The sequence below is a fragment of the Micropterus dolomieu genome, linkage group LG05 (assembly GCF_021292245.1).
Source record: "Micropterus dolomieu isolate WLL.071019.BEF.003 ecotype Adirondacks linkage group LG05, ASM2129224v1, whole genome shotgun sequence".
NCBI lineage: Eukaryota > Metazoa > Chordata > Actinopteri > Centrarchiformes > Centrarchidae > Micropterus > Micropterus dolomieu.
This window is the reverse complement of record NC_060154.1, coordinates 5,598,471-5,621,435: the sequence shown is the minus strand read 5'-3', so window position 1 is coordinate 5,621,435 and position 22,965 is coordinate 5,598,471. Positions and strand designations below refer to the sequence as shown.

At 39.5% G+C, this 22,965-nt stretch overlaps 1 protein-coding gene across 1 annotated transcript; it reads right to left on the bottom strand.

Annotated features, from left to right (window-relative positions):
• Window positions 1-186: 186 nt before the first annotated feature.
• Window positions 187-22,965, bottom strand: LOC123971258 (receptor-type tyrosine-protein phosphatase beta). Its single transcript, XM_046049975.1, has 28 exons — window positions 22,908-22,965; window positions 22,463-22,726; window positions 21,367-21,630; window positions 20,546-20,806; window positions 18,153-18,413; window positions 17,366-17,626; window positions 16,095-16,355; window positions 15,730-15,990; window positions 14,765-15,022; window positions 14,420-14,680; window positions 13,875-13,924; window positions 13,512-13,722; window positions 12,644-12,904; window positions 11,960-12,220; window positions 11,606-11,866; window positions 10,619-10,879; window positions 10,143-10,403; window positions 9,697-9,954; window positions 9,113-9,376; window positions 8,605-8,865; window positions 7,472-7,732; window positions 6,503-6,763; window positions 4,987-5,244; window positions 3,023-3,283; window positions 2,620-2,904; window positions 1,752-1,988; window positions 1,090-1,155; window positions 187-969 (listed from the first exon to the last, which is right to left on the bottom strand). The coding sequence occupies exons 1-28, from the start codon at window positions 22,963-22,965 to the stop codon at window positions 683-685; spliced, it is 6,675 nt and encodes a 2,224-aa protein (XP_045905931.1). The 3' UTR covers window positions 187-682.

The window sequence follows — 22,965 nt, the reverse complement described above, 5'->3', positions numbered from 1 at the left end:
GTGTTTTAATGTTTCACAGATTTTTTTCATTCCGTCATTTCTGGGATTGTTAAAAAATATCTGTCAATGTTAACAAATTGAGAAGACACATAGTACATCATAAAGAAAATATACTGCATGGTTTTAAAAATAATGCTTGATAAATTATCCGTTTATTTGTTTACACTACATTTTTTAGCTTAATCATGCAGAGAATCTAATAACCTAAAATAAAAACATTTTTACACAATATAATTTCAGCAAAACTTTATTAGACAGCTATGATGCCACATGCTGCTATGATACCAGCCACAATTATGAAAATGTACATTCACTATTGTTAACAAAGATTATAAGCGTTCAAATCTAAAGGTGCCCTGGTTTTATCGTAATTTATGTGTGACATGTAAGACGTACCCCAAACAAAATAATTTTGTTATAGCCTTGTAGTTGTAATTATTTTCTTTTTACACTATCCTTCTAAAGTTTTCATAAATTTATCTTGTAACAATTCTGTTATGGATGCTACAGTAAATAAGACAAACATATGACCCACATGATGGTATTTCAGCGGGGTTCAGTGTTCATTTGTTTTTATGTGTTCTATGGTCTTTACACTTGTTAAAGCACTTTGTAACTTGTTTTTGAAAAGTGTTCTACAAATAAAGATTATTATTATTATTTTAAGTGGCTCTGTGGTATTTCATTCGGAGGCACCAGTGGTTCTGCACATTGGGCTGGAGTAGTCACTTTGGTTGATGGTGTTTTTGGCTGCTAATCTGATACAGTAGGTTGTCCAGGGATTGAGATCAGTCTCTATGTAAAAGTCACCTTCCACGGTTCTCACTCTAGGTTGTTGATTGGCCTGCAGCTCTCTCTGTTCCTCTTCGATCACGAGTGTGTACTCGGTTGCATCCTTCACTGTCGTCCAATTCACGTACAAGGAAACGCCACTTACTGTTACAGTCAGCACATCTGGGATTTCAAGTTCTGAGAGACGGGGGTGGGGGTGGGGGGATTAACAGTTGTTTTATAGTACAGGTCTATGGATTCATAATGCACAACTACATTTAATACTGTCACTAGGTTATGTAATAACACTAAACTTACCTTTGTCAAAATGGGCATAGACTTTGGTGGCCCGCAAATCTCTTCTTCTGCGAGTTACTACTGGACCTGAGGAAGGTGAAAAAATTGGATTAAATGAAAAAGATCATTGGATGGATTTGGCAGCACTGAGAGAATTGTTGCTATTAACTGGTTGACACACATTGTTTTCTGTTGGGGCCAGTCAACTTCTTTCATGATTGTTTTCAGTGATCCATTTAATCTCCATGCCCATCTCCATTTGCATTTCTCAACAGGTGCAATATTTTTGCTGAAATTATTTTGTTTAGTGCATGCCGGTACATTGCTGCAGCAATACCCTTTTAATTGAAGGTTTGCTGGTGCTGATTAGATAAGAACATCAGGGTGCTTTCACACTGGTAGTGTGGTTTTGTTGGTAAGAAACAAGGAAAAAAACATTCAACTATAAAATGATTGTATGGTTTCCTGTTTGTTCTGATCAAGTGTGAAACCCCTCTTATGTACTTGTACAACATTGGACACTGAAGAGGTTTGCTTACCAAAACTATACAGATTTAGAATTAGACACAATTAGACAAAAAAAGCCATGTGGAATTTTAGCAACAGCTAAAATTGAATGACATTATGGAAATATTATTCTGTATCCCGTGTAGTGCTGCAGATCTTTTCGCCCTGTATCTGACCTGTAATATTTCGGTTAGCGTTGCTCTCTCCCTCTGCATTGCTGGCTATCACTTCAGTGGTGTAAGGATTGAAGTTGGTCAACTCGCAGGAGAGCCCGGTGGTGCTGCAAAGCTTGACACGGCCTGTCCCCGACACATTGTAGACAGTGTAACTCGTGGCAAACACTGATACATCCCAGAAAAGCACAGCAGTCTGTCTGTTACCAGCGTATTTCACATTCTGTGGAGCACAGGGGACTAGGAAAGAAACGGTGAAAATGCTGTTATTGGAAGGACTGGCAAATGTTATATTTAAACATACAATACATGTGAAGAACGTATTTTTTAGGTTACACTTTCCCAGTGTCACAAGTCCCCCTGTTTAGCATTTATAAGCAATATACAAATATTTAATAAATTGTTTAAAATCTACTATAATGTAGTTATATGCAGCTATAAGGACATGTTTAAGTGTTTATTAATGTCCAGTAATCCAGTCAACAATTGTACCTTCTCCTAAGTAGAGACATTTTACATTATTACAAGTTTGTTTTACTATGTTGTCACTGTAGACTATATTATCACTACATTGTCAATATTTGTTTATACATCAGCCTCCATTTATGAGTGCCCACAGACTGAGTTATACTTGTTGACAAATACATGAATAAACACTTATCTGCTTACAACTACATTATAGTGTGTTTCAAACCATTTATGAACTGTTTGTATACTGCTTATAACTGCTAAATAGGGGGACTTAAAGTCAGGTTGCAATTTATATTTTCTCCACATAAACCCAAACCCCAAAGAAGTATAGAAGAATATAAAGGTCATTAAAAACACTCCTTTCTGTGTATAGTCAGGAATGCGAGCAGCGTAAAGTTACCTGTGACTCCAGTAAAGGCACTGGATGGCTTGCTGACCCCGGCTGAGTTTCTTGAGAGTACAGTGAGGTTATAAGATGTGCTGCAAGGCATTGGGAACTCAAAGTATCTCCTGGGCAGCCAGTAAGAAGAGACCTCCATCAGGGCCTGTGGGTTGTTCTGGATTCGACCGCTTATTTTCACAAGGTACTCATCAGAACAATTGACACTATCCCATGAGGTCATGGCCCAGTGACTTTGTCCTATTCTCTGCATTCGGACTTTCAGAGTAGTTGGAGCGCATGGTGCTGAGGAAGACAGAGATTAGATCTTTAGATTAGATTAGTATTTTATCAGTGGAATTAGCTAAGTTGTGCATTGTTAATAACGGTGACCTATGTCAAATTTTTCAGCTCCAGTATTCACCTGCTCCCATTTGCAGAGGTGCACTAAATGAGCTGTTGCAGACGCTGTTAGAGGCTTCAACGGAGAAATTGTAAACGCCACCACATTCCAGGCCTTTGAATGTACAGGAGGTGACAGAGCTGTGACAGAAGAGTGTGTCTCGATTCATAGACTGGACACGGCCAAAATACTCCAGAGCGCCCTCACTGGCTTTCCAAGACAGGGTGGCAAAGTTGGTCTTACAATCAATATCCACTGTGAGACCAGAGGGCACACAGGGCACTGCGAGGACAGAGAGAAAATAAATATTGTCACTGATTCAAGCAGGAAGCAGTTTTAAAAAAAATTTTTTTAGGGAAAACATCCTTGTTGGTTATGAAGCCTTATACATTAATACAATATCATCTAAGAGAGGTGACTAAGTGTAAAATCCATTACATTTTACTTTAACTTTAATGTATCAGTTTAACTTGGTAGAAACTGTAGGAAGTAGCAGCTAGATAGTGCATGTTATGATTGATACAGTAACAGAAGTTCAGTGGCCCACAACTTATTATTAATGAATTATAGCATGAAATAAAAAACATTATTGTAGTATTTAGTGTCATGATAGATGATGTCTCCAATTAGCTCCCTCTTCTGTTCTGAAAATGTGACTTTTTTAAGGATGCATGTAACAATTTAAATACTGTCATACAAATAATTGTTTATTTGTATTATCTGTACAGCGTCAGAAAAAGCTGAAAAAGCACCCATCAAAAAGTCAATATTTGAAAACTTTCCTTGAAAAATTAAGAACAGATGAATCAATCACTAGAATTGTTACCGATTAATTTTCTGACAGACAAATTGATTGAACATTTTCAGCTGTAGATTTTATTATCTACACTCACCTAAAGGATTATTAGGAACACCATACGAATACTGTGTTTGACCCCTTTCGCCTTCAGAACTGCCTTAATTCTACGGGGCATTGATTCAACAAGGTGCTGAAAGCATTCTTTAGAAATGTTGGCCCATATTGATAGGATAGCATCTTGCAGTTGATGGAGATTTGTGGGATGCACATCCAGGGCATAAAGCTCCCGTTCCACCACATCCCAAAGATGCTCTATTGGGTTGAGATCTGGTGACTGTGGGGGCCATTTTAGTACAGTGAACTCATTGTCATGTTCAAGAAACCAATTTGAAATGATTCGAGCTCTGTGACATGGTGCATTATCCTGCTGGAAGTAGCCATCAGAGGATGGGTACATGGTGGCCATAAAGGGATGGACATGGTCAGAAACAATGCTCAGGTAGGCCGTGGCATTTAAACGATGCCCAATTGGCACTAAGGGGCCTAAAGTGTGCCAAGACATCTTGGCATTTTCGCCCACAGGACTGCCGCATACTGGATGTTTTTCCCTTTTCACACCATTCTTTGTAAACCCTAGAAATGGTTGTGCGTGAAAATCCCAGTAACTGAGCAGATTGTGAAATACTCAGACCGGCCCGTCTGGCACCAACAACCATGCCGTGCTCAAAATTGCTTAAATCACCTTTCTTTCCCATTCTGACATTCAGTTTGGAGTTCAGGAGATTGTCTTGACCAGGACCACACCCCTAAATGCATTGAAGCAACTGCCATGTGATTGGTTGATTAGATAATTGCATTAATGAGAAATTGAACAGGTGTTGCTAATAATCCTTTAGGTGAGTGTATATCATTCATAGACTAAGAAACACAATCAAAACAACTGGTAATCAAAACATTATGTTCAATTTATGATTAATGCCAGTGAAAGTATTAGTCTACTCAAGCCTCTTGAAATTCTTGAAAGAGATACCAGAAAATCCAGACAACAGGACATTATTACACTAAATAAAAATACTGTTCTAACTGTTTGATGTTTTAAATGTCTTAGTGTTTATTTTTATTATATGTACCCAGGAAAGCAGTATTGTTACTGACTAGATTATCCTGGTGATTATTATGTCTCTACCTGTTGTGAAGGTTGAAATGCTGGGCGGGCTGGTACAGTTGTCTCCACTGGCGGTGATACTTAAGCTGTACGACTGTCCGCAGTGCAGACGAGCCAGGGTGCAGTTGTTCATCGTGGTGTTGCAGCTCGCAACATGTCCATCCCTTCCTGTGGCCACCAGTAGGTAGGATGTAGCCACAAGGGAGTTTCTCCAAGTCACTGTGGCTTCATTTTTCTCACACAGTGTTACCACTTTCACACTGTCTGGGGCACAGGGCGCTAAAGAGGACAGAAAAACCAGAATATTTCTGTAGGTGTTTGTCTGTATATTTAGATTTAGCTGCTATTCTTCCTGGAATCCATATAAGAATTTATTTCACAGTAACAATACAGAACTCATAATTACACTTAAACCATGAAAACACCACATGCAAAAAGAAAACAGGACATTCAGTCACAGTTTGCTCCTCAGTCCCTCTCTTCAGTCACACACTCTCATCCCCAACACCCTGTGTTACTCTATCCAGCCTTCCTCTCAGGCCATGTTCTTTAAGCCCAAAAATTTATTTTATACCTTTATTGTTAATCACTAAAATAATCACTGCATATATGATTCTGAACAGACATGAATGTCTACTCAGAATCATATATGCAACTTGACTGTGTTGGTGTAGGCAACTGCGTGGCAGTCACTCTAGTTTTTATAAAATTGTTACAAATGTTATTGTCAGTTTTATATTTATATCAAGTACTTACTTTTGTCTTTATATTTTCTACTTATTATCGTTCTTACCCTAGTTAACTGAGGTACACACCAATATACTAATGCAAATACCTTGTATGTGAAAACCTACGTTGCAATAAACTTGACTCTGATTCTGATCTTCTCTCTTTCCTTGCCACATATTAACTCTACTGTCATTTCAGATCTGGCCACTCCCTCCTGCTCTGCAGTTGTGCTTGTGTTCCCACCACCTGACCTCAATCCATTGCTTTGTATATTGGCTGCACATTGGATTGAATTTGTTTTCAGTTGTGTATATCAATATTAAACGTTAAATTATACTATATATATATATATACACTACTATATACTGGTTTTGTTAGGGTTACATTTATTTTAAAATGTGCTACTTTGGCTCTGATCCAGCTGCCTCTCTCTGTCTGTAATCACCACTCTGGAGTTTTGCTTAATGTCCTGATCTGATTGGTTACATTCGTGAATAATAGCCTATCAACAGTCACAAGACATTTGCTCCAGTGAGCTGTTTCTATGATAACAACCAGCGCAGTGTCCCTGTTACACCAGTGAACATGCCTGAACACACAGCTACGAGGTTTCACTAAAAGACACTCTTGAATGTAACAGCTTTTAAATCAGTCGCTTTTACGTGCTTTACCAATGATAGTAGATGAATTGGTTCGGCACTCAAGGAATGATGTGCACTTTGTCTTGGACACATTCAACTAATTTATTCTCACTTTTTTGTACTGTGGATCCACTGTAGTTTCAGTATACTGGCGAGCTGAAAAATACCTGTATTAATCTTCTTCGGTGGGCTTCTGAGGTTGCTGCACTTATTAGAAGAAGTTGATACTATGATGCTATATTGCATGCCGCAGTGGATATTCGGGAGTTCACATGAATTGGAGGTGCTGTTACAGGAGAGGAGGGTTTGGTCTTGGCCCTCAGCAGTCACCACGTAGAGGGGTGTGTTATCCGACATCTCCCATTGAACTAGGATTGTGTCACTGTTGCATTGTGTCACTGCACTAATGGATGATAGAGCACAAGGACCTAAAGGACAAACACATTAAGAAAAATTATGGGCATTGCATCCTTTTCATCTCTTGTTCTACTTAATCTTTCAGAAAGCTGACTTTCAGAAAACTGACTTTCAGAAAGCTGACTTGTTACGAGGCAGCAGATGAAAGCACAGATTCAATGTAAGGTGTATGTTTATTATTTTGTTCAAAATAGAAGCACATGGTAAATCCCATGTTGCAGATGATTAGCTGTAATCCCCAAGGACTTAACCCTGCTGTTCTATTATTATTGAGATGTAAAAGAAGAACAGTAAATAACCTCACACTTCTATAACAAGAGACAGGTGCGTCGGAGGGGGACAGGAGAGTCAAAAGTAGCAAAGAAAATCCCCTGCACAATGTTTTTCTTTGTTACGTAAAAGAAGAAAAAAGTGTTTGGTTTTTACTCAAATATTTGCTTTTTTGAGAAATATTCAATAGCTAACAATAATTCAAATGCAATGCAATTTAGAAGTCAGTCACAACTAAACACTGTTTGCTAAGGGCAAGGCAAGCCAAATGGTTAACCCAAATATGTCCATGTAGCAGTACTTCGGGCCAGACACCATGTCAGTGTTAGCGTTTGGTGATGCATTAATATGGTAAAATGCTTACAAGCTCATTTTCTTTTTCTTTTACGGACAACAAGCACTTAATTTCTTGTTAAATAATATTGAGAGTCGAGATTCTTGTTAAATACCTGTCTCAAGGTCAAAGGTGGTGCTGCGATTACTGTAACATTGTTTGTTAACACCGGTGACGGAGAAGGTGTAAAGCATCCCACATTTCAGATCTGGTACTTGACAGGAAGAGGAGGTGGTAGTGCAGCTGGAGTTGTGACCTCTGATCCCTTTGGCCAGAACAAAGTAGCTAAGGGCTCCATCTGAGGCGTCCCATGTCACCCAGGCAGAGTTTGATACACAGTCCAGATATCCCTTAGTGTTCCTGGGCACACATGGAGCTGTGAGGGATGTAATGGATAAGAATGAGCATGCAGATTGAGTATTGTTTTTACACTTACGTCAGTTACAAATACACCAGACATGTTTGGGTGATATGTTGCAACGAACTGTTATAGGTGGCAAAAGAAACATACAGTACTTATTCACACTCTTACAGTACACAACCTGCAGTATGGTAATTGCCTCATGGCATCATCTCCATACTTACAGTTAGTCAAATGAGCATAATATCAATCATCTTGTCTCACTCAAAAACTGAATAAGCGTATTTCTGTTCCTTCAAATGTAAATCCTAAGAAACACATGCAACACGCACACACAAACAGCAACTATTTAAAGAGGAAAAAAATGCTGTTGTAACACTCATTGCTTGCAGGTGGGGCAAGTGTATTTCGCGGCTATTTCTTTCCCTTCCTATAGGTGGCGCAGGTTGGCATGTTTAGAACTGGTCTGATTATAGGTGCTTTTGCGATGACTTTCGCTGACTTGATAGTCAAATGTGAGCTGCTGTGGGATATAAGAAAAACTGCCGTCAAGTCAGACACATTCTACTTTCTGATCTGTGAACCATAAGGTGTTTCCCACTTGGTGCAGCCAGAGAAACGCATTTGCAGTTGTCAAAAACTGAGTCTGCCTTGCTCCCGCGAGGTTTTAATGTCATGTGACATGGTCACGTTTTGCAGCATACCTAATGTAACATTCAGCATGCATCATGTTAAATCAGCGCTGCAAAATTGAAGTCAAATGCACCTAATAACTGCACAGACCCCCTCCACCCTTTGTGGAGAATCTGGTCCCTGCTAAGTGTGCGATAATTTCCAGTACATCATTGTCCTTGATACATATTATAACAAATGGATGACGAGTTTACCTGAGGAAGTCTGCACCACAGCGCTCGGCTTACTCTCACAGCCGTCTCTTACAGACAGGACAGTAACGGTGTAGTTCCGTCCACACATTAAATTGCTTATGATGCAGGCCACACCACTGGAATTACAGTGGAGTCTCGCCCCAGTGTTGCTCACTGCCACTACATGGAAGTACTGGGCATCTGGGTTGGGGGACCAAGATATGGCCATAGCACCATCATCACAGTGTACCTCAACAGCCACATTCTGGGGTTTACAAGGAGCTGAAAGGGAGAGAGAGAGAGTGGAGAGGCAAAGAGGAAGGTTAATATAGCACTGTTAAAACTATGCAGGAGATCTCTATGTCGTTACCATCAAAATCAAGCTTAAAATGCAAAATTACACAGCAGAGAAGCACATTTGGAACTAGCAACTCCACCCACCTCACCATATAAATAAACAATACTGTCATCGCTGTTTATAGAAAGTCACAACAAGCCTTTACAAGGAGTTCATATTTGTTTAGGATACCTGTACGAGTGAAAGCCTTGTTGCTCTCCACACTGGAACAGGACTCATCCTGGCTGAATACGCTCACATTGTAGGTCTGTCCACACTGCAGGTTTCTTAGATCACAGTGGGTCATGGTGTTGTTACAATCAGTATGATGGCTTCCACTGGCTGTAACACCCACTGCAAGATAGGAAAGTGCTCCACTGGCTGGTTCCCATGTCACTGCAGCAGAGTTCGATTGGCACTGTAGGGAAGCCTTAACGTTGGTTGGCCTGCAAGGCACTGGGGAAGACAGAGGAGCAGTAAGATGACAGAGTTCCTTTTACTTAATAATATATATGAGAAATGAGAAAATTCACATGTCAACAACAAATCTGAATGACCCTTTAGAAACACAAATAAGTCTTTGTAAGGTTCTGCCTATACAAGCAAATATTAAAAAAATAGATAATTGTTATCGCACTTGACTGCAAGTGCTGCCTCCCTGATTCTCCAAAAGTGGATTTAATACAAGAGGTCAAACATACTTTTCAAAGTTCTGTATTAATGAATTAATTGTTATTGTTACAGTAACAAAAAAAACCCTTGTTGTTTACACTTACCTGACTGCAGGTTGAGGAAGGCGCGGCTGTTGTCACACCGTCCATCCTGAGCTGTCACTGTCAGGTTGTAGAGCTGGCCACATTGCATGTTGCTTAGCTGGCAACTGTTTACAGTACTGTTACACATGGCCTTGTTACCATTGGGCCCAAAAGCTTGCACCATGTAGGAGGACACACCCTCTCCTTGTTCCCATGACACAATGCCAGTGTTATTACTGCACACCATCGCTGCTGTTACGTGTAATGGCACGCATGGCACTACATTCAGAAAGACAGACAGACATGAATGAAGTCAGCTATAAGTAGAGTTTTAACATAACATGCAATATGCCTCACAGCTGCACTGACTGTTGCAGTTTAGGATACATGTCTAATAAGTACCACTTTATTATTTATTATAAATTTTATTTATATTTTATTATTATGGTTAATAATCTTGAGTCTACCTGTGTTGAGCTGCACAGCAGAGCTTCCAGCACTGCTACACTTCTCATCTGAAGCACTAACAGTGATGGAGTAGTTGAGGCCGCACAGCAACTCATCAAAGAGGCATGTTGTCTGGCTGCTGTTGCAAGTCGATGCGTAGCCGCCGTTTCCCTGGGCAACTGTGGTGTATGATAATGCTCCTTTGCTAGGCTCCCAAGAGACCGCCACAGCATCAGACGCACAAACCACCCTGGCCTCCACCTGCTGCGGTACGCAAGGCACTGCACAGACACACAGAGTATTATTAATCTTATTATCTTTTCAGGATCAATATATTGTCCACTAATCATCCATACATGAAAATATTGTATTATTAAGTAGTCATGTAGTAGTTTTTGATGACAGTATACAGTATATATATATATAGGAAAAAAAACATGGGTAATGTGTAACTCTGCCAGGCCTCAACATGTTAAATTTCTTTGTTTATCTTTACCTGCTTGCAGCTGTATTTCGTCACTCTGCGAGACATTGCACACACTGTTAACAGCGATCACACTGATGTTATAGGTGAAGCCACACTTGAGGTCATCAAGGATGCAGGACTGTGTGTTCGTCTCGCAGCCAGATACATGTTCTTCCATGCCGAAGGCTTCGACAATGTAAAAATCAGCCCCTCTGCTGGGTTGCCACTTCACACGGGCTGTGTTGTTAGAGCATTGTAGTACAGCCACAACATCTCCGGGAGGACAAGGCACTGGAAGAAGAAGGAAAAGTGAGGGGGGATCGCTGAGGAGTTTTTTTCGGTTCATGAAAATGTCGATTGCTAGTTGTGTACTTAACCAGGTGCGGAAATCTTTAGCTCTCAAAACTAAATAAATTATATATATATATATATATATATAAGCAAACCAAGAGAGAGGGGGAGTTTGGGGGTGCAGCAACCTGGTCCAGATGTGGATGGGGTGTGTTGCCTAAAAAGTTTGGAAACTGGTTGTGTAGAGGATGCTCTGTGGTGAGTATGTGTGACATCCATCAAATAAATGGATAAATAGATTTTATTTTAGATTTTTTTGCTTCAGTTAAAAAAAAATTTAATCCAGGATTTCATGTTACCACACACCCAAAAGTTGCTTCACTGTTTCAAAACTATTTTTCATAACATATAATGTTCAAGTAACATAAAGTGAAGAAAACAATTGAGATAAAACACAAATGACCTACTGATGTAAGAGATGATCAGAGTAATTACAGATAAGTCAACAGATGCTTAACTTAAAATTTGTATAATTACAAACCACTTTTATCGATTCTTGGTGGGATAATACTAAGTTAAAATAATAAGGCGTAGCTGTTTTGCACATGTATCCTGTCCGTACTGAACACACCCTTACACTGTCAGTGAAATAAGAATTTCAGCCCTTAGAGGTCAGTAAAACAAGGTTTTCCATTGGCGTTAAATTACCAAGTTTTGAGAACTCACCTGACATCACCTGCGAAATGGTGCTTGGGGGGCTGCTGCACTTCTCATTTGAGGCCACAGTGACCACATTATAGGTTTCGCCACACTGCAGGTCCTGCAGCTCGCAGTTGGTAATGTCAGAGGTGCAGGTGGATACATGGCCCCTAGAAGACTGGGCTGTTGCAGTGTAGGTCAAGGCACCCTCAGCGTAGGCCCACTCCAAGAGGACAGAGTTTGTGTAACAATCAAGAACCACTGAGCCAATGTTAGGTGTGCAGGGAACTGAGAGAAGGAGGGAAGAAACGGAGAACTAGATTAACACTTAACACACATTTAGAGCAATAATTTAGTGACACATTGAGATGTAAGCTTTACCTGAACTGAAATTTGTAGGAGGGCTGGGTAAACTTGAGCAACTATTGTCCTGCGCCACCACCTGGACAGAGTAGGACTGGCCGCAGGTCAGGTTGGTTAAGGTGCACATTAGGGTTGCACTCTCACAAAGCAACATGGCTCCCTCTGAGCTCTGAGCTGTCACTTTGTAGGACAGAGCACCCTCGCTGGCACTCCAGGACACAACAGCCTGATTTTTAGAGCAGCGCATCTTCACTTCCACATCCGTAGGAACACAAGGCACTGAAGAAATGCACGGGGAAGAGATTATAGTTGGTTTAATTATCTTATTGTGGAATGCTAAACAATCGGATATCATCTGGTATGTCAAATCAGTAAGGCAACAATAATATATATATTTATGATACATTCTAAGATAATATACTAATATATAATTACATTAATTATAAAGCTACATTTGAAGCCATTTTAAACGGTTCCTGAATTAAAGACCCTTAAACCTCTACTTGTTGGAATGTTTGGGAAGATGAAGATTAAATGGTAAGAGTGATTAAAAGTAATAGTGAATCTGTAATATACCTAAACTCTTGACCAAAACAATTTACACACTTTCTGTTTCCAGAATAAAAAAATATATGAAAGAAGTATAGAGAAAGCGGATTAAGTCGGGATAATAAGATGACACTATTGTCCTAAATGTCTCACCTGACAGCAGTGTCAGCGCCTTACTGGGGTCAGAGTTACACTTTTCCCTCGAGCCGATGACGGTCACTGTGTAGTTCTGTCCACAGCGGACGTTAGGTATGCCACACTGCTTGCTGTCAGACCAGCAGCTTGCCGATTGGCCGTCTTTCTGCGTCACTGTGGCAGTGTAGAACTCTGCCCCAGCCGAGTTGTTCCACGACACCACAGCAATGTTAGAGAGGCAGTTCATGAAGCTGGAGACTCCAGTGGGTGGGCAGGGCTCTGAGGGAAGGAAGGAGAATAGACTGGGTGACAATGGGAGGGCATTACAAGGAGTGTTCTGGAAGTGAAGGCTGACTTTGGAATGAAGAAGGGTTTCTGTGTTAAGATCTAAGGTCAATATCAGTGTTAAAGGGTATGGTTTGTTTTGTTTTTTGTTGTTATCAGTATGCACAGTCCACAAATTGCTTTTAGATTTGTCCCTGTAGGATAGAGGGTGCTGTAGGTTGTACAGATCTTAAATCCCACTGATGCAAATTTGTGATTTTGTTATATAAACGTAATAATGGGCCATTAAAAATGTTAAATTAATACAATACAAAAAATTAAATCAATTGTGGTCAACAACAGTTTCTCAGTAAAATATCTTCCATATTTGGTTTGAAAAAAAAGAAAAGAAATACTTAAAATAAATAATTCAATTCAACGAAATGAGAATATACTGTAGCAGTCATTTACATTGTTGCATAAAATAATCAGTTACAACATTTTAAATTAGGAATAGTTAACTCTTAACTTTGAGCCATCAGAGTAGAGTGTTCAGAAAAACTGGTCACTTGAAAAATTGTATGAAAACCAATGTTTTAGGGTATATGGAATAGGAATCTACCTGACTTGAGCTTTGAAGGCTGACTGGGACTGCTTGTGCACACAGAGTCTACCGCCTGAACAGACAGGAAGTACTCCTGGCCACACAGGAACTCAGAAATAAAGGTCCAGGTATCGTTGGTGCTGAGCTGCACTTTGTGGCCACTGTTGTTCTCTGCAGTCACGATGTAAAACTTAGCAGTTTCACTGGCATTCCAGGTTAGCGATCCCACCTTATAAATAGATTATAATGTAATTTTAAGTTTCAGTTTATACAATTGCAATGATTGTATAGCCCCTATCGTAACCAAAGCATCATTCACACAGAAAAAAAGACAGTATGGAACTTTGAGAGAAACAGTTTGTAAAAATGTAAAATATTCACCTTAATAGTGCAGTTTAGAGATGATTTCAAGTTCTGAGGAATACAGGGCGCTAAAAACAGAAGACAGTTGTGATTTTTAGTTGTGTTTGATTAATTAAGGCTGCAAATTATTATTTTCATGTTCTGCGGATTATTTTCTCAATTAATCTATTATCATCTATTTATCTATCATCTATCTATCTATCTATCTATCAGGAATTTTTGGCATTTTTGCAAAGTAGATTACTTCAAAGATTAACTCATTATCAATATTGTTGCAGATTAATTTTCTGTTGTTCAACTAATTGCTTCATCAGCTAATCATTTGAGCTCTGTTTGTGATACTGGTGCTTTTCACATTACATTATTTCAGAGTAACAATCAAGCTTCATTTATTTATTGATGGACTTCTCTCTAACCTTCAATTTCGTAAGATCATGCTAAAATTCTCATGGCATTCTTTAGTTTGTTTATTCATTTTCATGTGTGGCCTCTAAAATTCCCCCTCCAACCTTCCAGGTTTTCATATAACATTTAAGTCTAGTTTATAATAAAAGCTTGTTTACCCATATGTATTGAAACGCTTTTGCTCGGCATGCTACTGCACAGGTAGTCATTGGCAACGACATGAATGGTGTACTGCTCGCCACAGTGCATGTCGTTCCAGGTGCAGCTGGTGGTGTTTGTGGAGCACATGTGGGTGTGGCCATCAAGTCCCACTGCGATGGCCATGTAGGACTCTGCCCCGTCGCTCTTGGCCCAACTGACCGAGCCCAGATTGTTCTCACACTGTCCAAAGCTCTGTACATACTCGGGCACGCAGGGACCTGAGTAGAAGGTGTTTTGTTTGACCATCATCAACTGACAATACTGTACATCACTTTTGACAAAAATATAAATAAGACACATACCTGTCTTGAATTTCTTAGGCTGGCTCACAACGCTGTCACATTGATCACCTTGAGCTTTTACAGTAAAGGTAAATAGTTGTCCGCAGAGCAGCTCTGCCTCTATTACTGTCTCATTGGTTTGGAAAGATGTGACATATCCAAGGTCTCCTGTGGCAGTCACCTCGTAGACTAATGCCCCTTCAGCCGCTGACCAATGCAACACCACCGTGTCATTGACACATGACCCGCTTACTGTGAGACCAGCGGGCTGGCAGGGTGCTGGAGAAGGGGGAGGAGTTAGACAAAAAATGTCACACTGTCTCTTTAGTGAAATTTTATTTTATTTCAGATGTGACCTTTGCTGTTGAATTCTCCCTTCTGACATGCTTGGTATAATATTGCTGTTGTGTAGGATTGCATTTTCTTTTCCAATTAATCATTTATTCTTCAAAATGTCTAATAATTGTGAAAAGTGCCCATCTTCATTTCCTGAAGCCCAGGTTGTCATATTCAAACTTCTTGTTTTACTCATTAAAATTAAACCCCAAAAGTTTTCAGTTTACTATCATAGAAGTACTAATGCAGAATAAATGCATTATACAGTAACTGCATAGAGGTCTTTAATCTTTATACTTAAGGATTGATATAATTAGCATAATGTTTTGGGTATTTGCTTCCATGTATTTCATGAAATAAAGCTTATCTTGAGTACTGTAGAAACCTTTCCCTCTTGGTCTGTTGCATGCAAAATAGGAGAAATTCAAGAATTCATTAAAAAATATAATAAATTAATTATTACAGACAATTCTTCTTAAAAAGCTTCTTAGAAGAATCAAACATTTAAAATACATCAATAAAATCAAATTTAAAAAAAAGCTGCGATGAGGGTGGACTTGGTCAGATGGACATTTCTCTCAATCTCTCAATCAATCGTCATCAAACTCGTTTACCTTACTAGTTAATTTACTGATGATAATGAGTCCTACCTGTCTGAATCTCCACAGTGCTGCTGACTTCACTGTAGCACATGTTTCCGTATGCAGTTACTGAGAAGTTGTAAGTTCTCCCACAGGACAAGTTGGAGAACTGGCAGGTGGAGTTGGTGGAGTTGCACTTCAGAGTCTTTCCCATGTTGCAGGTGGCAGTAGCCATGTAGAGCTCCACTCCCTGTCTTTCCTCCCAGTACATGTTGGCTGTACTCGTCCCACACTCCTGGTCCACTCCAACAAGCCAAGGTCTGCAGGGCCCTGGACAGCATGTTTAGTTGAATTAATTATCAAAACATCTATGATAAATTCACAATCAATGACTCCAGCCCAACTATTCAGGGATGAGATGTCGATCAACTCACGTGTGCTGAAGGTGACATTAGTGTGTGTCTCGGCCTGGCATTGGTCGCTGATGGTTGTGAGGCTGATGTTATAGGTCTGACCACACTGCAGCTCTGATAAATCACAATGGCGCGCAAGGGTCTCACATGAAGCCTGGTTGCCTTCCGTTCCTATGGCATTAACCACGTAGGAGTTTGCGCCACTGGCTGTGCTCCAGGAGACGTTGGCTGTGTTATTATAGCAATCAATTTTAGCGGCCACATTTCCAGCTGCACAGGGAGCTAGAGACAGAAGGGACGGAAAGACACACAGGACATAGTTGTAATTTCATTAATCACACTTTAAAACTGCACTTTAAAAGTGCACCTTTAAAACATTGGTCAATATTGTAGTTACCGTTTGAGAAACGTAATACGTACAAAGTAGCCGGCTCTAATGTAAGACATACTGTATGTGAGGATTGATTTGCATCCAAAAATTTGTAGTGGAGTGACATTTTATGTAAAGACTCTTGTAAGCTCTTGTAAAAAGATCAGAAATCAAGTGAAAAAAATCAAACTTTTGGAAAGTTGATTTTTTTTATTTAATACATGCATTCTTTATATCCTTGTTTACTAGCTTGCACTATTTTTCTTTCCTGCAATTTGCAAATACATTTGTTACATTTCTTAATTCATTGTCATGAAACCAATCACAGGAACGTGTATCACGTCATTCACATGTTTGTCCATATGCATGTGCACACTCCCGTGCATGAGATACAAACAAAACCTGAAACACACACATCAAAAAATTGCTCCATAGTGCTACTAGTGGTAAAAAAACTCCACAGGGTACCTTTAATTTAGGCAAATAATGCTAGTAAGTGAGGGTCTCTTCTTTACTCAAGCTTTGCTTATGCCTTGCCTTTTGAATGTTTCTAAACCAAAACAAGTACACAGTTTCTCAAGGAACTCAACACATGAAAAATGATCTTAGATGATCTATAGATATCATCTTATATCGAATCTTATATCTTTTCTTTTTACGACTGCCTTTAATTAAATCAAACGTAAGGCTATGGCTCAACATCATACATTGTGACTGTTTTACCCGGTTTTTATTTCCTATGTTTTATGTAAAGCACTTTGAACTGCCTTGATGTTTAAATGTGCTATACAAATAAACTTCCCTTGCCTTGCCTATATTTTTTCTTCAAATTCACTGTAGTGGAGAAGTGCAGGTATACGGTGTGGCAAAGAGGGAGAAAAATATTGTAATATAATTAAGCCAGAGTGTGAGTACACTATACCTGAGACTAGCAGGACAGTAGTGGAGAGGCTACTGTTGAGTATCTCTCCGATAGCAATGACGTTCGTGTGGTAGGTGATTCCACAGTGTAAGCCTTCTATATTACAAAAAGTGTTGTTGGTGAAGCAGGACAGGGAGTGGCCATCGCGCCCAGCGAGACGGGCCGTGTAGCCCACTGCACTAAAACTGGCCTCCCACGACACAGTCCCCATGTTGGTCTGACACTGCACATCGGTCTGCACGTAGTTGGGCGGGCAAGGCTCTGAGGGCAGAGAAAGAGGGAGAACATGTTTAAGGATGCAAAATGGATGCTGATGTTATCTTTTATCTCTGCTGCATAATGAAAAATACAAATAGATTATCTATTAATCTTAAAATTTTGAATACTTTGAAATATAATACAAACATCAACAGATAAAGAAACCATGCTAAAAGTGATACGTACTTTTGATGCCAAAGGGACGCAACTAAATATTATTTTCTTATTGATTAATCTGCTGATTATTTCCTCTTAATTATTGTTAGCTCTGTAATTTAACACCTATAGATCATAAAGGACAAAAAGCATCAAATCCTCACAACTGAGAAGCTGGAATGAGGGAAAGTTTGGTGTTTTTGCTTTAAAATTGACTTAAACAACTATCAAATTTGTTCAAGCTCACAAATCCCAACCCTTATCTACCCACTTGTGACTGCACTGCAAACAACATTCACATCAAGTCCTCACACTGTTAAGTACCGAGAATCGAGTGTAAAGACGCATCTTCTCTGTCAACGTGTTTTCTTACCTGTCATAATCGTAACTGATTTGGTCGACGTGGACACGCCTTGGCACACCTGATTGTTTGCCGTGATATGGAAGCTGTACATCTGGCCACACAACATGTTTTGGAAGGCACAGTAGTTATCACTGGTGGTGCAGGAGACCGTCAGGCCCTGCTCTGTTTCTCCTTCAACTGTGTAGTAATTAGCACCATTGGAACTGTCCCACTGCACATGGCCAATCGTCCGGCTGTACTGAGCAGTGATGCCCTCAGGGATGCACGGGTCTGGAAGAGAGGATGGAGGAAGTTGTTGATGAGTAAATAAGATTACATAATGTGTATGACTCAATTTCTTAACAATACCTTAAATACTCTCTATGACTATCACATGTGCTCAAGGCAGGAAAAATATGGTGTTGCATTGTAATTGAACCTGCGAAGAAGGGATGGACTAATAATTAAAAAAAAAATAAAACGTGTACTATACATTTGTCTGATTTACCCTGAATCAAAATTCAATGTAAATCAGTCTCAGTGTCAGATATATGCTTCACTAAAATCTAGAAATACTGGCATTAGTAGTAGCAAATCTTTGCCCAGATTTATCTCACTAGGGGGAAAAAGCAAATTACTCTAGGTGAGCCATTTCTACACATTTTCTTGGAACATGTTTTAAAAAATCTGTGATGATTTATTTGTTGCAACTTTTACTATCTGGTAAAATGATACTAACTCAATTCTGTAAAATTATAGTTGATTTGTTTTGGAAACAGGAGGAATTTATCTCATATTTATTAAGAAAATAAGACTTTTAGGACTCTATAATAGACATAGGGCCCTATCTTGCACTTGTATCGTGCAAAGCGACTTAAAGTGCAGAGCAAGTGTAATTACTAGTTTCATAACCAACTCAGTAGTCATTTTCACACCCAGCACCCACGTTGTTTTATAGCAAATGCCTTTGCGCCCATCTGTACGTCCATGGGAGTGTTGATCTTAAAATGAGGTGTGGTCAGGCAAATTATCGGTGCATTACTATCTTGAGGCAGAAGAAAGAGATTTCTCCATTGACGAAGCAGTATTTCACTGTTTATTGTTATTTTTAGGGCGCATTATTCCAATAGTAAGATGCTCTTAAGGCACAGCAGCGTAACTTTGATTGATTATGAAAATCTCCCGACAGGATCGGTCAGGATCTAATTTTAATTAATGTCTGTGTGAGTTTTATCTGTCCTGTCATTTCAAGTTTATAACAAGTTTTTTTTTTGTTATTTTTCTACTGACAGCAGCCTCTCTAATCATAAAAGTAATTTGTTAAAGAAAACATTTATACATCAATAAAACAAAAAATTAAGAAACCACTGGAAGACAGAGAGATGAAATGTATGAAATTAATTGTTTTTATTTAATTTATATGTAGCATTGGCAATATTGTTGTTATACATTCATGCCAATAAAGCTCAATTTGAATTGAGAGATGTGACCCACGACCGGTTCATCATGGTTTATAATAATGCAGAGTGACATACTAGACATTTCATAGAGGAGACAGAGTCTGTCTGTCAAAGGCACATGTGCACCTGGCTTTAATGAGAGATGACACTTTGATTGGTTTATTGCATGTTACGGCCAAAACACACCCATGACTAATTCACAAACTAAGTACAACCCCTTTGGCGAACTGACCATTGCTTTTAAACTAGCAAAATTGGAGTTGGACACGCCCCAAACGCAACTGCACCATGGGCTTCACGTCGTGTGTTTAGAGTAGAATAGGGGCCATAGTGTGTATCAGCACATTTTATGAAGGACAGGGTGTCTTTTTTGACACCACAGGGCAGAGTGAAGTGTTAACGTTAAGTTTTTTAAAATATACATTTAAATATTTCCTCCAGATATTTTTTTAAGACATAAAAATATTCTGCTTTGGATAGAGACAGTGTCTGATATTTTTTCTTCAAAAGTGAAATTACCTAAAGTTACATCTACTCCTTCTCCCTCATTAAAAATCCATAGTCTTTAAATGCAAATATTTTTCATTTCAAATGTTTATCTGCTGGACGCAAGATTTCTCTAATTTCACTGAATAGTCCATTCTCAGTGTATGTGAACAGGACGTTTCCACATCACACTTGTGTAAGTTGTTTACTGGCCCATGAATGACTTCCAGACTAGTTGTGATGTCTCTAAATAAATAATGCGCATACATATGCATCTTAAACTCAGTTTTAAGAGAGAAACTTCCCTCCTTCAGCAAATGAATGTGAAGACAGTCTTCTAGTTTCAAACTCCGCACATTCATCATTCTGCACAGTGACGGTCACACATCCAAGTACCGTGACAATAAGCATGCGCAAAATATTGAGTGGAGGCTGACTGTTTACGCATAAATGCAGCTGTGTTAAGCTGTTCCTCACCAGTGACCAACTGTCCGGTCATGTTAGCGATGCTGCTGCAGGTCTGTCCCACAGCTTTGACAGAGATGGAGTAGCTCTGGCCACAAAGCAGCCGCTCTAGATCACAGTTGGTGGTGATGGCCTCACAGGTGACAGTGTGGCCTGACGCGGAGATGGCCGTAACCACATACTTCAAAGCTCCATCACTTGGGTACCATCCCACAATGGCCATCTGCGCGTAGCAGTCCAACACTGCCTTGATAAGTCTCGGCTTACAGGGAACTGAAAGGACATGTAAGATATTATAGTCGTCACTTCAGCTTGTTTAAAATATATCATTACAGTTCATTGCCTTGATGTCTAAACAGAACTAGAAAGGAAAGACAAGCTTGTTAATGATGATAAATATACAGTAAGAGTAGTTTTATGTTGCTAATGCATTGCATACAGGGTTAACATTAAAACAGTGCAGAGAGCACATTTTCTAAAACTTTAATAGCAACATTAATATAATGTTTCACAATTAACAAATATGACACAATATTTCTTGCATTGAAATAAGTAGTATTTAGACTACATTTTATACAATTACAAAAGTCCAAATTTTTTAAACATTATTATGAATTACATTATCCATTGTGATTTCATTGTCCTAAAGGACCAAAGAATCTCCTTAATTATGAAACCCTTTAAACAAAAATAACAAAAATAAGTCATTAATTTTAAAAGTTCACTCCTGTGTAGTTTCTGTTGGATCAGTGCCTCCACTTTTTCTTTATTTCTTTTAAAATTCTAGCCTCCACCCTGAAGATACACATCAGTCACTTGACTGTCTGTCCTACCTGAAGATGTGTTAACCCCAGGAGTGGACGGGCTGTTGCAGTATCCATCAGAGGAGACCACGGAGGCATGGTAGATCTGACCGCAGCCAACTCCTGTCACATTGCAGGAGCCCCTGGTTGTACCCTGGCAGGTTGTGGTCTGACCGTTACTGTCCTGGACTGTGGCGATGTAGGAGTCGGCTCCTGAACTCTCAGACCAGGACACAATCAGAGAATTGGCCTCACAGTCCACCACAGAGGAGACGTTTGCAGGGGTGCAGGGCACTGGCAAGAAGAGATAAAGAAGATTTATTTCTAAGACTTTAGGGCTTAAAGTCTTCTTTTGTCACCTCAAAAGAGTTTTTGATTACTGAGTACTGAATTCATTTTGAAATTGAAATTTACTTTTGGAGATCCATACCTCTTGTCGAGCTCAAGAAATAATTTTACATAACTATGCCTATTTATTCTGTGCCTAGAATTAGATGAGATTGCTACCACTATCATGTCTGTACGCTAAATATGAAGCTACAGGCACCGATTGTTTAGCTTTGCATAGACTGGAAACAGGGCAAACTACTAGCCTGGCTCTGTCCAAAGGCAACAAAATCCACTTACCAGCACCAAAATAGTATTGGTTTTACAGAGGTTTATGAACCTGACTATTACTTGGTTGCAGTGACTTCTGTCACTTCAACCTGACTATTACTTGGATTCTAACCACAAGTTGTTTTTACATTCTTACACTTGACCACATTAAACAAACAAGATATAATACATAGACTATAATAATATGGATATAGCCTCCGTGATGTCACCCATAGTTTTCTGAAGAGCCATTGTAAAGCTCAGTGTGGTGGTTCTAGCTGATGCCACAGTTTTTGACTTGTTGACTACATTTTTCAGCCCCAGAGATTTCTTTTTGATATAATGTTGCTTTATTTTTACCATACAGACATGTAAGAGGTATTCATCTTCTCATCCAACTCTCAAGAAAGCAAATAAGTGTATTTCCCAAAAAATCTAACTTTTCCTTTAAAGCAAAAAATCATTTGATGTTACAAACTTTGTGAAAATGTTTACTGTACTGAAATCAGCAGTGAAAGTCTGTACATACCGGTCTTGATTCTCACACTGTTGCTCGGTTTGCTTGTGCAGTCACTGTTTTGTGCCATCACAGTAGCTGTGTAATACTGTCCACAGCGCAGACCTGTCAGATCACACTGGTTCTCATGGGAGTTGCACTCATCCACGTGGCCATCGGTACCCACAGCCCTCACTTGGTAAATGTGTCCTGGTCCTTTGCTGTAGCTCCACGACATGGACGCCACATTGTCACTGCAGCTCAGATTGGCTTGGAGGTTCTCAGGAATGCACGGCGCTGAGGGGGATAGGTCAATGTAGAAATTTATTTACGCATTTTTTTAATTTTTATATATGTTTATTTCACATATCCTGAACACTGAAGGCGCTGTACTTTATTCTCAGTTCCCAATTCTTTCCACGATTTGTAAAATAGGAGTGTGTATGCATGTGTGTGACATGTACTGTGTATACCATACCTGTCCTGAATATTTTCATTTCGCTCTCGCTGCTGTTGCACGTCCGTCCCTCAGCCAT